Below are 17,910 nucleotides of genomic sequence, written 5' to 3'. Positions count from 1 at the left end.
TTTTTTTTTTTTTTTTTTTAATCTGAGTTGGTTATTAAAACCCAAAAGTTATCTACCTGGGTTGCCTTTCTGCCACCATCTGTCTTCCCTTTAAGTAATCCCATGCTAGCAAGGGCTAGCCAGCATACTCTGAAGACACCTTTTTTTCCTTGGGGGGTCCTCTCAGAAAATAGGGACACACAGAATTAAGATATGTTTAGCTCCTTGGGTTGTTCGGATGCTTTCCTAGCAGGCGTGAAGGGGAGGGCTTCCCAGGGCTGGAAGTCTCCCCTTCCACATTCACAAACATCCATCGGCACTCTTCATCCCCTTTTGACAGCTGCTGGCGTCTTCTTGAAAAGCTTTCAAAGCATAGGTCTCTTCTTTATAATGAAACCAGTGAGGCTCCAATACAGTGACTGAAATCCTTATCTAACACTGTGCTAAAATGCTCTAATTTAGATTCACAAAAGGATTCTGTCCCCTTTACTTAAGAGAGCTGTGCAATTTGCCCATAAAAGACTGTGCAGTGCCATTAGCGCATACCATAAGTGCTCTGCGTCTTTACGTTCATTAAGCTTCACATCCTTCTGCACGGCCTTCCCAGCCTCTGAGCCTGTTTTCTCCCTTTGAGGAGTGACAAATGACAAAGGGTGAGGGACCCCCTCCCCAGCAACATTGTTGCCTTTGAGGAAAAATCTGGAAACCTTAGCTTGATCTCTAGTACAAAACCAAAACACCACTACCACCTTAAGACTTTCTTACCTAAGGCTATTTTAATTCTCTTGAGAGAACTTGTTCCATGGCCAAGAGCTTGACTTTTTTCTTACCTCTGAACTTCAGACAGACCTTTGAGAATAGAAAGCCTATGAGGACCACAACTAGGAAGTACCTTAGATAGTGCTTAGTGAGCACCTACCATTTCCTTGCAATTGATAATGCCACTAAAGAAAGGGTAGTTATAGACTATTAAAATCTCTAATGTTTCTACACTTTGGTCAGGTCTTTAGAACTTTGGTTTCTTTTTAAAAGGTTTTTTTTTTTATTAGCGTATATTAGTTCTACATAATAGCATGTTTGTGGCAACATTGTTGGTATATAGTGTATTTTGATGAAACCTCTCATTATATCTGCTGTCCCCTTCCCACTCTTGTCCATCTCCTTCCTCTTCTGAACTTGTCCTCCCAATGCCCACCCCATGTACTTTCCTATCTTTGTTTGTTTTCATTCTTTAGTTTTAGGTAACCCTATGAGTTTAACTAGGGTTACTTCCAGGGACACAGGTAAGGGGTCATTTACAGGAGCTGGGGCTCCTTACCTGTAGCTACACCACTGAAGAAAATAGCTCTCCCTCCCACAGCCACCATTAAATACCTCAGGTTTCTTGGTTTGCTCAAAGGATGCGTGTGTCGTGAAAAGGAGTTAGATGCTAGGTTAGTCTGCTTTGGTTTGATTTTAGAGAGGGGAAGGGATTCTAGGTGACAACAGTCTGGGCATGGAAAGCAGTGACCACATCACAGCACAATGCACTTATAGGGCTAATAGTCCCAGTCCCAGACTCTTGTCTAAGACGTTCTCCTTCTAAATTGGGCCCCTCTTTCTCTGATTCCTATAAGACATTCCTCAAGCTTGTGAGATTTCCTCTCATTTTCATTTTAGGTACACCTGAGAGCCTTGCAGAGAAAGAACGACAACTCTCCACCATGATCACCCAGCTGATCAGCTTGCGGGAGCAGCTCCTGGCAGCTCATGATGAACAGAAAAAGCTGGCAGCATCACAGATCGAGAAACAGCGGCAGCAAATGGACCTTGCTCGCCAACAGCAAGAACAGGTGAGGCTCACAAGGAGCCAGGGAACTGGAGATGGGGGGGGGGGGGGAGGGGGCGCCAAGCTCAGCAAGCAATCACACTGATTGGTCTACTTGTTGGAGGCTTTCTTCAGAAAATAAAATCATGGAAATTCAAGAGAAGAAAAAAGGAAGGAACAAAAAGAGAGAAAGAGAGAGGGAGGGAGGACAGAGGGAAGGAGGGAGGGTGGAAGCGAGGGAAACGTCTAGTAATTTAGAGTCTTCAAGGGGGCAAAGAAATACACCCTGGGCAGCAGTGCACACCACAGGCATTGCTTTTGGAAGGTGTGATTTGAATCACTTAGGTATAGTCATCTACAGAGTCACCCAGAGAATACTCATGCTAACTGGGGCCTTACTGTCCTCTCTGGAAATGAAGGGATCCTCTTCTAGAAAAACTTTGGGACTTTGCAGCTCCCTAGCCAAGTGATTTTTCTTTCCTCTAACTTTAAAAGTGCTCATTCTTCCCCAAATAGCGCTGCCTGGCTTATGTTTACTTTCCAAGGTAATTATTAATATCCCATCCCGTATCCATGTGAAAGCAGTGTTGGTTTGGATGGTGAGTTACAGTCTCTATAGTGTGCGTGAGGCGAGGCATTGAGCAAATTAGTACATGGATCCTTGCAGAACTTGATCGACTCAGAAATGAGAATGTAGAAAAATATCAGAGTTTAAATGTATGCCTTTTAGAAAATGAACCGCTTTTACAAGTGAGTTTTTCTGTCTCCCAGAGTGCATTAATATAACAATGATCCTATAGCATAGTCTCTCACGTCTTAGATCAGACAGACCCAAATTAATGTGCAGTTTTTAAAATTCTGACATTATTACTGGAATTATCTTTTCAGTTAAATGTATTTTACAGGGATATATAGAGCAGTATATGCTCTGTTGATTTTAATGAGTTGTGACGTCTGGTATTTTATATGCTTGAGTATTTGCCCACATGTAGGAATATGGACTCAGCCCCTAATGGAAAATAACATAAAGGAACACTGTAAAAAATCAGAAGTTAGAATGTCATTTAGCCATCCAGAGATGACACAGTAATTAACTATTGACACTTGTGAATAAGCTAGCACAAATTAATCTTGACACATTTGCAGACGAGTGATATCTTACAGTGAACACTTTGTAATTATATTTCAAAATGAAAATTAAATGACACTTAAAACTAGGTTGTCATGCTCAATGAAGCGAGCATGTAGCTCAACCGATTGGCAAATAAAATTCCGAGTTTGAGCCACATGGTGCTTATGTACCATACTTCACTGTGTCAAACCCATGTGTGCAGAGTGGATGATGGTAATTGCGCTGTGGTGTTTCCGATGCATTTCTAGGCAGCACTTTATCATTTACGAGGGACCATCAATATTAGATGCCTAGTGGTGTTTCACCAGTTTGCTAAGGGGAAATAAATATTCAAAGCTCCATACCTAGAGCTGCAAAGTGAGTGGTCCGTTTCTGATTTGAGTGGCAACAAGCCAAGAAGGCTGTCCTAACCTTATTAAATTCTGTTTTCCTATGGACTCTAAACTCTGGGAAAACATAATCCCAGTTCTCAAACTGGGGTTGCTTCCGGTACGAGCCAGTTGTCCCCAGAAACGATGGAGGAGCCTCAGAAAGTCTCCCACTACTGACTGCCCTTCTATGCTGGATGACACGATTGGGTATTTCTCCTGTTCTAGGCGAGGGAGAGTGACAGGAAACTGGAAGATGAACATGGTAGAGGCTGGAGTCATCGGCACTCAGTTTCACCCCCATAGCTCATCTTAGAATCCTGGGTTATGGAAATAGGTACAAAGAGGAGATCTTGAGCACAACACACTATGACTCTAGGTCCTTCTGGGAGCTCTTGGGCTCCCCGTGCCTCCCTGCTTCGTAGTGCATACTCTGGATGAAACCTCTTTAGAGCCTGAGGCTGCAGTCCATGTGAGCTGGGCAGTGAGTGGGTGCAGAGAGCAGCTGAACGCTGACTCCCATCTAGTTAGATAGCAAGCTCCACCGTTTTAGAAAAGGTTTTTTTGCCCTACTCAGAAGCAACCTCTGCTAGGGTTTGTATTTTATGGCTAGTATTTCTTTTTGTAGCCCAGATAACCTCCTGAGATGCTGAGTTTGATTGTTGTGCAAAGAAAGGGAATGGAACACCTGTATGCAAATCCTGTACTGGGAACAAGTGTGTCACCCCAAGAGTAAATTAAAATTACAGCACAGTCCGTCTTAAAAATGCTTTGTAGAGCACAGAGTGTCATCCAAAAAGCTAAGATTTTTCACTGTTTACTATGTTGTTTTTATGTCCTTTTGATAATATTTATAAGTCAGCCAGGGCTTATGACGGAAATAGACCTGTGGCACATTAGGAAGCCTTTTACTTGCAGATTTTACTTTTTATAGCCAGACTATCCTCGTTAGACAAATGTGGCTTGGATTTTTCTGTTTTATTCTACAAGGATCTAGTTTCCAAAGTCTGTGGTCTCCAGCAAATCAGTGCATATTGAGGAGCTAGCCCTCAGCTGGGGCACAGGGCTGTCATTTGCACCTCTGGATAAAGCAGAGGCACCCCACTAGCTCAGATTCTTCCCCTGTCCTCTCTGGTCCCATGACCTCCTTCGAAAGGGAGCCCTTCACACTGAGGTGCAGTAACCATCAGTGAGTAGCAGGAGACATGTAGAGGTAATGGTAAAGGTACAAGCATTTCATTTTAACCTAATGGAACTTTATTTCTGATAGATCGCAAGACAACAGCAGCAACTTCTTCAGCAGCAGCACAAGATTAATCTCCTGCAGCAACAGATCCAGGTCAGTGTGTTTTATTACCCTCATCTGACTATCTGTAGATGTACTCCTCTTTCAAAATGGAACTTAAAGTGTTGTAAATGACCATCTTATCATCAGTGCCAATGTGGCTGTTATTCAAGGACGATGCTGTACACAGTTGTAGTCCAAGAGGACAGCCAGGTGGTGGTCACAGCATCCTTCTCTGGTGTGATGTGTGAGCAGAGTCCATCTGCCCATTCTCCTCAATCCTGCCTTTTTCTATTTGCCCTGATGCCACCAGACTGAAGCCTCTTGGTTTCCAAGGCAGCATAAGATGCTGTTTTCACTGCTAAAAGCCACTTTTTGCTCTGTGTTTTATTATGTAATAGGGCTGCAGAAAGAAGATTACTTTTACTTACTTGTTAGGAAGGACTGGTTGGGTCAATTCTGAGAAGAATCTGGGAAAAGCCTGTTAATTAATTTCTTTGTTAGCAAATACTAATGGCACTATATTTGAATACAGGGCAAAGCAGACATAGAAGTGAACAGTGGCTTGTCTTCAAGGAGCTTACAATTGAGACAGCAAGAAAAATGGCTCTGAATAATTGTGACCTACTTTAGAAAAGCCTTTATTTATTTATTTATTTATTTATTTCTAGCAGCAGCATGAAATGTGCAGTTCATTACAGGTCTACAAAGGGAAGGTGATGGTCTGATTTATGTTGTTCCTTTAGACACTTGATTAACTCAACTAACAGCTGTTTCAGATCGATAGGGAGCATGGCTTTTATTTCTGAATAGAAAACTAAATATGAATTCTAGAAAGTGTTGGAATAAAGCACTGGTTGTCTAGATTAACCTTCAGAACACTGACTGGTCCCAGAGCTATCCTTAGCCAGCAACAGAAATCATTCTCTTGTATATTGTGGATATTTTTTAACCTGCTGAGATCTAGACCACCACAACTGAGCCAGTATCTTCTGAGAATTATGAGAGCTTTTCCAGGGGTTGATGTCCTGCCTTCTAATACTTCCAAAACCACCAATATCATAAACTCATAGTTTCTTCTAATGCTCTATTGAAGAATTCCAGTGATTTTAACTTAGATTGTTGCTTCATTTTGTTAACCTTTCTTACTGTGCTGAACCCTGTGATTACATTGACAATTCCAACAGTGTCTGAAGAGGTGCTTCTCCTCAATTTAGCTTTTTGTTTCAGCAACTTCACTGGGAGAACAGAGCTGGAATGTGTTTTCTGGTTGTGTTCTGATTTTGTATTCAAACCTATGTTTCACAATCAAGATGGAATGTCTTTTGCATTTTTGATGGTCAGACTTTACAATTAAATCTGGGAATAATTTCTCTTCATGATATCTCTTTCATGTCTCATGCTGAGGTCCTTAATTACATAGCTATCCAGGTGTCCACTTGTCTGCCCTTATTAAAGTTTCCAGTGTATTTCCTTCTTCTGGCATTAAGGTTTTTAGTCTGTGGTTTCTTATGTTTCTCTGGCTCCCTTTCCAAGAACTCAGGGGTGTTAAATAACATGATCAGTTAGTTATCTATGTGGATACTCTAATAAGAGTATGTTTTTATGTATTTCTAATGTAGTCTGCTCTTCAGCCAATGTTATTTATGTCAACTGACTATCTTGATTGATACCTTTCCCTGCTACTGAAAACCTCAGATACATAGCAGCTAGTTCATAGTATTTTATGAAATATTATAGTTACTGATTACATATGATTTTATCATTGTAACATGAAATTGATGTGTTTTAAGTAACTGTGGAATACAATCTTAAAATATTAGCTTGAATCTTCAGTTTGAGAAAATAGAGATGGGTCTTGAGAGATTGCTCAGTTGGTAAAATGCTTGCTTGTCACATACCATAAAAGCCTGGGTTCTGCCCCAGAACTCATACTGGGGTAGCAGAGCTAGATGCACTCCAAGTGCTATGCTCCAAGCTGATGAGAGAGAGACTTTGTTTTAATAAAATAAGACAGATGGCAGAGGAGAAATAGCGTGCAAGGTTGATTTCTGCTTTCTACAGGTGTGTACATACATGTTACGCAGCCTTTCTCATGTGTACCCTCTGGCACACACACACACACACACACACACACACACACACACGCACACACTCAGAGAGAGAGACAGAGAGAGACAGAGAGAGAGAGACAGAGAGACAGAGAGACAGAGACATAGGCAGAGGCAGGGAGAGAAAGATAAGCTTCTCTTCTTTCAAGTTTACTAATAGAATTTTAACTGCCTAATTATTGGGCACATTTTCATTGTTTATTTATTTTTTAATTTAGCTAATCAGCACTTGAACTCAGAAATCCAAGTTATAAACAGCAGAGCTGTATAATGTCATTGTTTGGTTGATTTTAGGGATTTAAGTTTCTTTCTAACAAGATTCTATGCTTTTTAGAATAAGAGAGTGGTTAGACTAATGCTTGCTGTTCCTTCTGTCCTGGGATCTGATCCATCTTGTTAGCACTTATGGGGGAGATCTTTCTCTCTAAGCATTTTTTCAAATGCTGAAAACACTCCTTGCACTAAACTTATTTATCTCTCACTCTTACAAGGCATAGTTCTAATTTTCAAACTTTCGATCAGTTCTTTGGGAGAGTACATGAGTTAGCTGTATTTTAAAAGATATTTTCTCACCAGTCATAAACATAGTCTAATTTATAAGAAAGAATTATAGTTGGGTTAATTTCTCTTTTTTTTTTTTTAAATTTTTTTCTTTTTCTTTTTCTTTTTCGAGACAGGGTTTCTCTGTATAGCATTGGCTGTCCTGGAACTCACTCTATAGACCAGGTTGGCTCGAATTCAGAAATCCACCTGCCTCTGCCTCCCAAGTGCTGGAATTAAAGGCCAGGGCCACCACTGCCCAGCTAGTTGGGTTAATTTCTATGAACTTTTAGGGGGAAAATGTGAGCTTAAAGGCTGTTTCAACAGTTTTTTTTTTCCACAAAGAAAACATTCTTCCATTTGAAACAGGACAAACAACCCAGATGATTAAAAATTAAATCTAGCCTCTTAACTTTTTTTTTTTCCTGAGACAAGGTCTCAGTGTGTAGACCAGGTTGGCCTTGAACCCAGAGAAATCGGCTTGCTTTGCCTTCCTAGCTCTGGGATTAAAGGCCAGATTAACATTTTTCTTAAAAAAGTGTTCCCAATGACTGCAAAGACAGTTTGAAAAAGTATTACACTTGTACCCTTCTCACAGTCCTGGAACCTGTCGGCACACATACATGTTCAGCAAGCATTGCCTTCACAGTCCGCTGCCATTACTATAGTATACTAGCTATAGTCGGATGCTACTCTAGCTCACTACGCTGATTTGTCTTTCAATTGGCAAGCTTTAGAAGAAAGGAGAAAACGTCTACACTCTATTAACTGCTTACAAACACATCTGGATCTATTATAAGAGCAACAACTGAAAACCTCAATGATTTGCCCAGAATGAAAACCATGATCTTTCATTGGAATTAGGAAAAGATGTGACTGAGATGGTATTGTAAACGTCCTGATGAAAATTTTATGGGCAGTCATTCAGAACCTATATGTGCAGTTGAGAGAATTTTCCCTTTATATTTTTTTCCTCTTTGAACAGTTTTTTTTTAAAACATAATTTTACCTTCGTGGATCTTAACAACATTTTGGAAAAGGATCTCTAAGACTGTGTAAATGGAGTTGAAAAAAAATATAATCAGTGATTTTGTGATTTTTAAAATGGTTTTAGTGAGCTAATGCTTACCATTAAAAAAGCAGAATTATGATTTAAAGGATTATTAACATAGCTTAATATTAGCAGATGCTATTTGCCTGTTGAACTCAAAGCCCTGTTTGTGCTTTGGGAAATGGTGATTCCTCAAGGTTGTTACATACTAAGTAGATCTCCTCTATGGAACACAGGGAAAGTCAGGCATGATTGATATTTCTGGACAGCAAGACCATGGGATGTAAACAAAAAGATCATAGAATGTGGGTCTTCCTGCTCAGCAAAGTTGCTTCTTAATACTCTGACTCCAAAGGAAGATAGTGGCTTCAGTCATTTCCACCTACTTTCCCTACCAGCTGCACTGTAGTACCTCAGCTAGTGTTCTGAAGCACTTGATTCATGAGTTATGTGAACTGAATACAGAACCCGCTTCAAAAATATATTTAATAGTTGTTACAATATTTTAATCAACTAGTCAAGATAAGGCTATATTAGATGAAAATGTTTTATAAATCTAGATTTTATTCTTTTATATATTCCTTCATCTACTTTCATTTGACCATATTATAGGTTTGAATCAGAAAAACCATTCTTCATAGATACAATATACCATATTGACACCTATAACCTGTCATTGGGAATACATTTAATGATAGCATCTTAGGGTTGCAACTTGGTCTTTGTAAGAGAATCCAGCTCATTCAAATATCTTTGTGAAAAAAATTACCTTTCTAGAAATGAATGGAGTTATCTAGTGATCCAGGTCTTTTCAGACCAGGGTTTAGAGTCATTCAAGTAGTCTTGTCTTTAAGACTGACTAAAGAACAGACTCTTCTGGAGGAAATGGCTGTGGGGGATTTCCTGAGGCACTTGGCTTTCTGGACAAGGGCTGATGTTGTCAGTTCATGAATACTCATCTTCTTGAGTGAAACTGGGAAGCTTGGCATCATTATCAATTTTGTGATCAATATCCAATATTCCTCACCCTTCTCTATGACTTCAGACACATGTTAGACTGGAAACTCAATCTGTAGAAATCCAGAAACAAATGCCATGCTGCTTCTTCCCAGAGCTTCTGTCTTGCTCTTTCTTTTAACTGCTGTAGAGCATGCTGTTTATTAACCTTTCCCCCAAATTGTTTTTCTGTTTAGCTTCATGGAAGATTTACTCTTAAGAGTATATGAATATTTTAATTCGTAGTGTTTTTCTCTTTTGGTTATATGTCCTTATATGCTGCTGGCATATGTCATGTATGTCTGCATTACTTGTGTGGTATAACACCAATAAATGTCTGTTCTCCTTCCTGCCATGTGATACAGAGATACACAAATATTCCAAGCAAGAAAACAATCACCTTAAGCAACCAAACAGGATGGCTTCAGATGTGCCCTGTTTTTCAGATAAGCTTTGCCTGTGGCTTCCTTCAGGATGATTAACTACAGACATTTCAGGTATCTGCTGAGCAGAATAAAGGACTACCTTTTAATGTGAAGTAGTTGTCTAAAGATCAGAAATAATTACTTTGTACATTAGCCTTCATGGCCTGCTTGACCTGGTTAATTAATTTTTTGCTAGCATAAAATAATAGATATATATTTGAAGATATGCTTTATCGTTAAGTATCTAATTGACCTCTAATTTTAAGAGCTGGACCTTCCATTTATTGTCTTTCCAAGATGGCTAGAGCAGAGCACAGTCACAAGCTGGCTTTCACTCTCAGACCAGCTTAGGTTGCAGCTCTTTTCTAACTGTATTTAGGGTTGAGAAACAAAAGGCAATTACACTGCTCCTGTTTTGGCTCTAGCAAATAGTCTGGTGCTGTGTGGTATCGATCAGGTAATGGATATCCTTCCAAAAGCCTCAGAAAGTAGCAAATAAATCCATCGAAAGCAATTTGATACGTCTATTGGCACTGTACATGTGTCTGGTAGTCTCTTGCCACGCAGTGAAATAAACAAAGCTTAGAAGTCTAGGATTAGCCCCCAGCTTCAGCAAGCCCTTAAAATATCTTGTAATTCTATCTTCAATCATGAATTAGCCAAGAAAAACAGACCCTCTCTCCTCTCTATTTCTCTGCTGCATGCTGTTTTCAGTTGCCCACAGGCAAGCTGTGGTGATCTTCTTTCGAAGTTTAAAACCAAGATAAAAATGCAAATCTAATTATTTCTTTTCTGTAATATAATTAACTTTTAAAGTAATGATAGATGCTGTATAGCCTGCTTCAAACATTTTAATAATGAAGTTTCTAGATTATAAAGAATAGGTAGAGCTGCTGTAATTTATGAATTGCAAGGGCCATAAAAGCTAAAATGACAAACCCTTACTGTGGTTTAAAACTACTCATTAATCACTCTAGATTGCTTAGTTTGGAATGGGTCTAGAAATAAGAAAAGTGTAGACAAGATCCCATACGATGCTCTGAAGATCTAATCCTCTAGTTCCCTGCTTTCCTAACATGGCCTTGTGTAGGTGCTAGGCAAAGGGAAACTGGAGATTGTAAGTCTGTGGTTTTCCTGTGTGTGACTCTCCCCTCTTCTGCTCTGGTACTCTCTATAGTCCCGCAGCTTCTCGGACCTGTTCATCTCTCAGATCCTATCCCCAGCTTCCTAAATCAGAGATTCTGAAAATTCATGGAAGCCAGAGAGTCTGCTCCTTGTTTGGGATTAAAGTGGTAGAAAGTCTTCTCTTCTAGGCAGGGCATGAAGCTGCCCATTGGGTAAGATGATCCTAGTGCCATCAGCAGGTGACATAACGTGGCAGTGACTCATTCTTATAAGAAGAAAGTAACTCTGTTGGTTTCCTGGTCCTCTTTGCATTGAAGGTTCAGTTTTATATACGTCTTTAGTGAATCCCATTCCTTCCTCCGCCTGCCTTTCTTTCATATGTATGTGTCAGGGAGAGGGGTTTCCAATATGACAATAAAGGGATATGTATTTTTTTTATCACTGTCTCTTTTTGAGATAATGTTGCACTACATTGCCCACACTGGCATTGAACTTGCAGTGATTCTTCTGACTCAGCTTCCAAGTTCTACCATTAAGAACATGGACCACCACATGTGGCCTCGGGTTATTTACTTATTTAATTTCTTCTAGGATAAATGCTTACTTTTCCTTTTAAAAAATAATACTTTGTTTAATCCGAGCACTCGGTCCCTAATATCCAATACTTTGACTGGTTATGAGAGACTCTCCACTAAAAAAGAAGCTTCTCTGGTCACGGATGAGAACAGCAACAATATATGGATATAAAGAAATACTTAGAAAGCATTTTGGCAACATGACCAATGTAACAAAAGACTGATATATTTCCTCACCAGGTCAAATGACCTTCCTTGTCAAGGACTTTTGACAAGGTTTATAATAACAGCCTCAGAATCAATCAGAAAGAAATTTATTACCTGTACCAGTCATGCCACCATTTTTCTGTCAATACATCTTGCCTGGCACGTCAGTACTGTAGCATGCAGGGTCCAGTGCTAAGTCAGATCATTGGTGGGTTTTCCAAGAGCCTGCACAGTGGAACTATGGAAGCTAGCCAGCAGGGACATATGAGTTTTCTGCTCATTTCAATATACATTTCTTTGCCTTCTGTAACTGAGCTGTATGCTGTCTCCAGCACCAGGGGCCCACTGTTTAGTTACGGCAAGCAACCAAGGATGATAGGCTGTGTTGTTGTAGGTGCCTGGGGACCTGCCCTGACTAATAACTCCTAAGGAGATAGCTCGTGCCTGGCACTGAGTTTTCTTTTAATAACCCATGTCTTCTGGGAGCAGCCCTAACGTAGCCCTGTAGGTACCTTGCTTCAAACCCACTATTTTTCAAGGTTCTGGTTATTTTCTACTGATGAGCCATTTTTGTTTTATTTGTAGGCACTGACACAATGTTTTCTATGAAATAAATGTATTTGAGAGAGAAAAACAACTTTAGTAAGAATAAAAACTTTAAGCAAATAGTGGTTCAGCACCTTCATTGGATCAATCTGAAAGCTGTTGCTGATGGAGTTTGGAAAAAATCTTGAGAAAGCACTACAGGAAGAGGTGGTGCATGTTCTCCTCCACTGCATAATCTAGGCTGCCTCAAGGTCCTCACTCATGGCCAGGGAAGGAGATGGTTGCACACGTTGACCACAGAGCCAACTTAAAAGCAGCACTCTTCATTTCACCTTTTAGGAATTGAAAATGTCCTTTCTTTTTGGGAGCAGTACTCATCATAGACGTCGCCTGCTTCCCTTTCTAGTGGTTTTATTTGATAAATGCCATGAACTACATGTAGGTCTCTGCTTTTGTATTTATTTATTCTTCATTCACTTGTCTATTAAATTTTACTGGTCTGTAAAATAAAAGACCTGGATGACTCTTACATTTGAATTCTAAGAACTCAGCCTGCCTCCACCACTCATACCAGGGTAGTGCACACTCTTCATTAGTAAATGGAAAAGGTCAAGCCATTGCCATGGACTCAGTTTACTTCAACTAAGAGGTAAAAAGAATCGACTGGAATCTTTTGTGACATAGTTTGAGATATATTTATGTTTGAGAATTCTTTTGGTATTTGCATATAAACTTTCTGGTCTGCATTACTTTTGGGGGACTTTAAAGTATTTTGGGTCTATCCTGAGGGTCAATAACTTTTCTTCCTGTTAAAAGCTTTTTTAAAAACATTATTTTTGGTTGATGAAAATGAGCAGTGATTGACAAAGTTGCGTGTTTATGATCCTCAACCTTGTTTATACCTTGTCATTACGTGGAAGACTTTAACAAGTACTGGCATCTAATACCCATGTGAAATATCCTGATATAATTATTTAATTAGTTAGGCTACAGTCCTAGCATGGGCATAGCTAAAAATTTATTTGTGTATAATTGTAGTGGGTAATAAGAACTGAGAAATGTTGACCTTTACATGATAATATATATTACATACCTAAATATGAATTCTAGGTTGTTTAAATCGGCTGTCTGTCCATCTGTCTTTCTATCCAACCGTCCATCCGCCTACTCTTCCACTCATCCATCTGTCTATCACTCATTCACCCATCCATCCATTCATCCATTTATTCATTCATACTTTCAATAATCCAAAGAGTTGAGATACAGCCTAAAAACTAAATGACTAATTAAAATATACTTTCATCTTTGATCATAGACACTTAACTTAAGCAGACTGTATCTGAAGCAGATAACTGTGGCTAGTGTTTCTAATAGTTTGACTTTTAATCTCTGTAGGGCTATAGGGGGAGCACAAGAAAGTGATGATATCAGGTGTATGTTTTTAAGAGATGGTACACTTCAAAATGAAATATAGTCTTACAAAAAGAGACAAAACACTTAGAAAGTGAATTTTCAGAGATCACATGACTTTTATTATTATTCTAAACAGCTTTTTTTTAAAAAAAAAAAAAAAAAAAAACAGCAACATGAACTATCCCCTACCCCGACATTCTTATTGGGCAGGTAGATGGATTAGCAGGTAACAGTGTTTGCTGAACAAGCATAAAGATCTGAGTTTGAATCCCAGCACCTACATTAAAAGCTGGGTGTGGTCACATTCATGCTTGAAACCTTGCTTTGTAAGTGGTGGATACTGGAGGATTTGGGGGACTTGCTGATCATCAGCTATGTTCCAGATTCAGTGAGAGACCCTGTCTCAACAGAGTAAGTCACAGAGCCGATCTAAACAACCTAGAATTCATGTACATGTACATGCAGCTGTATTCACATATGCTTGTATATTACAGTACTATACTCGCACATATACTCATCCAAATGTCCATTTGTTTAATTGTGAAGTGGGGTTCTCACTCAGATTCCCTAGGAGTCTCGGTATAGCTGAGGATGACAGTGAAGCTCTGATCCTCTTGCTTTCATCCGCTGAGCGCTGGGATTATAGGTGTAAGTCACCAGGACTTGCTTGGTTGGTTCTGCAGATCAACCCAGGGCTTTGTTTATGCTAGGCAAGAACTTTACCAACTGTACTGCATCCCCAATTCATAACCTGTTGTTTTCTTAAAGTGTTTTAAAATTGTAAAACTGACTACATTTTAAAATCCATGAAGAATGTATGAATCTAGGGACACTAGAAACTAGATTCCTGTATATAAACCAAGCAGTCTGGATTCATGCTTAGGATAGTAGAGCACAGGTGTTGGAGATGATGAATCAGGTTGTAGATCCCAGTCCAGTTGATGATTAGATTTGTAGTCTATGATTCCCTTTACTAGCTTCCAGACAAGTTGCTTTAGAGCTCTGCACCTTCATTTCCTAATTCCTAAAAATGGATTGTTATGGTACCTGACATAAGTTTTTGAGAGTAGAGATAATTGTAAAAGGCCCCAAGTAAGCCCATGCCTAGTATCTGCTACTACACTGTCATTAGTACTTCTCCTGGGTAATGGGGTACAGAAATCATTTCAGAGATACTAAAGGGAAGCAAATGTGCACATATGTGAGTCTATGTAGATACACACATGTATGTTCAGAACCTAGAAATTGGTGATGTGATTAGAAGATAATCATTGTGTAATACTGTAATCAATTATTATCTCCATAATAACTATAGGCGAAGGAAAAGCAACGATTTCCTCTGACTGCCAAATGAGAGCTGTTTCCATTGTCAGGGGGTAAGGATTTTCAGGTGTGTAGGAATAGTCAGCTAAGAATTAGACAGTGCTGCTGAGGATGGTGCAGAAGGGAATGGGGCATTTTATTCTGGGAAACCAGGGTCCATTTCTTTGCACTCACGCTAAAAGTAGTCCTTGTTATTAGATCGATGGTGCTTGAGAAATTAGGACAGTAAACAAACCTTTCCAATTTATTTTATAGCTTTTAAAACACAGATGAAGTTGTGCAGTGTGGCTGCACAAACACAGAAGACCTTGTCTAACAAAGTTGTTGATGTAAATCTTGCATGTGCCATCACCTATAAGTCAAGCACTTGTCTGGCTTTTGTGAGTTATGTCTACACTTAGAATTTAAGAAGTTAAACAGTATGCATACCAGGCTTGAGAGATGGGAATAAAAATTGATATACTGTGTGGCACTTGATGGAGCACAAGGGAATGTCTTCTAAATATTGAGGGATGTCCTGACATAACCATTCTTAATTCACATATAGTAATTCCCACTCAAAGTTATTAGGGTCAGAGCCCAACATATTTACCTATTCAAAATAAAAGAAAATAAATGATTCAAAACGCGTGATGTCTCCTGCCAGATGCTGCATCCATTTCTCTCACCTCCCTGTCCATTAGGAAAATGTAAAACTGCATCCTTCCAGGAGGAAGCTGTAATAGTCTCCAGATCAGAATGAGGGAGGGGTCCGTTTTCAGGCAGGTCACAGGCTTGACCTTTCTTTCCTGTGTCTTTTAGTGAAAGGAATTTCTCTTAGAATGTCTGCCTACAGTAGCTGAGATTAGTGTAGTGGGCAGCTGTCAATAGGTTGGCCTGACTGCTGCTGTAAGGGCTGGTGGGGGGCAGGCCAGGCCATTCTGTGCTGGAATTGCACCACACACACACACACACACACACACACACACACACACACACACGTATATGCATATGAATATATCTTTATATGTGAATATATATTTATTGATATATATTCTTTATACATGTATGAATATGTATTTGTGTTAGGGAAAAAGGTTTAAAACTGATGTCATTTTTTAAAAAATCAGTAGTTACTTCAGAAAAGTGTCTCAAGTGAACAAAACATTTCTTATATACTATTACCACTATTTTGATGTTTCTGAAACTAGATTTGGCAGAAGTTGTTTTTAAGTGTTGAAGAATCAGATAAATATAGGGGACTAAAATATTAATATACTTGAGTGGGCCCAGCGGAGGCAATTGGAAACTGGGAACTTCCAAGAGAAGGCAGACCCCTTAGGTATTTGTTCAACAAAGAATGTCTTCTTCTTCATCATGAGTGTGTCAGCCCTTCCTTCTCCTGACTTGTACTTTACTGCAGACCATGAGCTTCAAACGTTTATAAGCTAGGATATGGGACCTGAAAGAATAAACAAATGTGGTGGCAGCTATCAGAGCACCAGTGCCCAGGAACAAAAAATATCCCGTTATTTTGTGGTGATTAATGGTGCCTCAAGGAAAAGGGGTGAAATGTATAGTATTCCATTGAATTATTTGTGCGCTCTGTGTGTGCCTGCCATAGGAAGGCAAGGTAGTGTAGAGGTGCTATTTGCTGACCTGAGATTTGTATATGGCAATAATACTCTAGCAGGATGCATTACTGGGTTCTACAGGTTAGCCTTTAGAGGATCTGGTTGCTCAGCTCAGTGCCATAGTGATGGAACCTGCATGCTCCTTACCACTTGAGAAATTCCAGCTCCATGCTGCCTAGCTGCAGTGCCAGGGCAGAAACCAGCACTTCCCTGCTCAGCATTCACATCACAGCTGGGATTCTGAAGAGATTTTTCTGACTTAATTCTGATTGAATTGTTAAATTCACAGGGTTTGAGAGGCCTCACATGGACCCCATTTTAGGATGAGGGATATCTTGGAACTCCTAAATCCTAGGTGATCTCTTGCAGGAGAGAGTTCAGATTATGGTAGTCTGTAGAGTAGGTAATCTGAACTCTGTTATTCAGACTTGACAATCATATTGATGACATTGTTCTTTCCCAATGAGTCGAATCTCTGGCTAGGGACCCTGTTTTGTGACATCCTCTCTATAAAGTCATTAAGGCAGATGTGTTGAATAGTAGACTCAAAATTAAGCTATTTTTTTTTTTTTAGTTTAGGATTAAATTTTTTCTAAGTGTTTTTATAATTAAAAAAAGTTAAAAATTTAAATGTACAGTGAAAGCTCTTTTGTATTAAGTTAAATTTATTGTCTATTCACGTGGTGGTCTCTCACTGACTATTAAAAATGACACTAAAGTAGTTTTTAGTGATTTAGGATAACATTACATGAACAAAAACCCAGAATACAGTAATGCAAATACAGCAAGATCTTATAAGGTTACATAAAAATAAGTTTCAGAAGAGACTAGAACAGACTACAGTATTGCCTGGTTAATGTTATTCTTCTTTCAGAGAAGACCGGTTGTTAATCTTTGCATCTTGTGTCTGCCTTCATCATATGCCATCCCTAACTCTTGGGATTGAACAACCATCTGTGATTGATGGTTGCTTCCACAGAACTTCCAGTTCAAAACAACCAAGACCAAATGGCTTGCAAAATATTTGCAGGTCAATGTTTTCCCAGGGTTTAAAACCTGTCTTTACTGATACCTACAATGGTTTTTGACTCATTCTCCTGACTTTGCCTGGGACAGTGGATTAATCCCACACTTGAATACTCTGGGAGTATTGGCTTTGGGAGGCCATGATGTTCAAGCCTAGAGAAGAGGATTCTCCAAGTGACTGACCTGCTCTTTTACTATTATTATTATTATTTTCGTTATTTACATTTCAAATGCTATCCCAAAAGTTCCCTATACCCCACCCCCACCCCTGCTCCCCTACCAACCCACTCCCACTACTTGGCCCTGACCTTCCCCCTGTGCTGGGTCATATAAAGTTTGCAAGACCAAGGGGCCTCTCTTCCCAATGATGGCTGATTAGGCCATCTTC

At 39.5% G+C, this 17,910-nt stretch overlaps 1 protein-coding gene across 13 annotated transcripts in view; it reads left to right on the top strand.

The window, feature by feature from the left end:
* The window catches only part of Sox6 (SRY-box transcription factor 6), a 550,047-nt gene that overhangs the window by 357,259 nt on the left and 174,878 nt on the right, over nucleotides 1–17,910 (top strand). For all 13 annotated transcript variants that reach the window (XM_029537970.1, XM_029537945.1, XM_029537995.1 and 10 more), the window contains 2 exons: nucleotides 1,639–1,811; nucleotides 4,557–4,625. In XM_029537970.1, coding sequence (XP_029393830.1) covers nucleotides 1,639–1,811; nucleotides 4,557–4,625 — 242 coding nt within the window. The remainder of the gene's footprint in view (nucleotides 1–1,638; nucleotides 1,812–4,556; nucleotides 4,626–17,910) is intronic.

Source organism: Mus pahari, chromosome 1, assembly GCF_900095145.1.
Source record: "Mus pahari chromosome 1, PAHARI_EIJ_v1.1, whole genome shotgun sequence".
NCBI lineage: Eukaryota > Metazoa > Chordata > Mammalia > Rodentia > Muridae > Mus > Mus pahari.
Note: the sequence above shows the minus strand (reverse complement) of the source record. Positions and strands in the feature narration are given on the sequence as shown.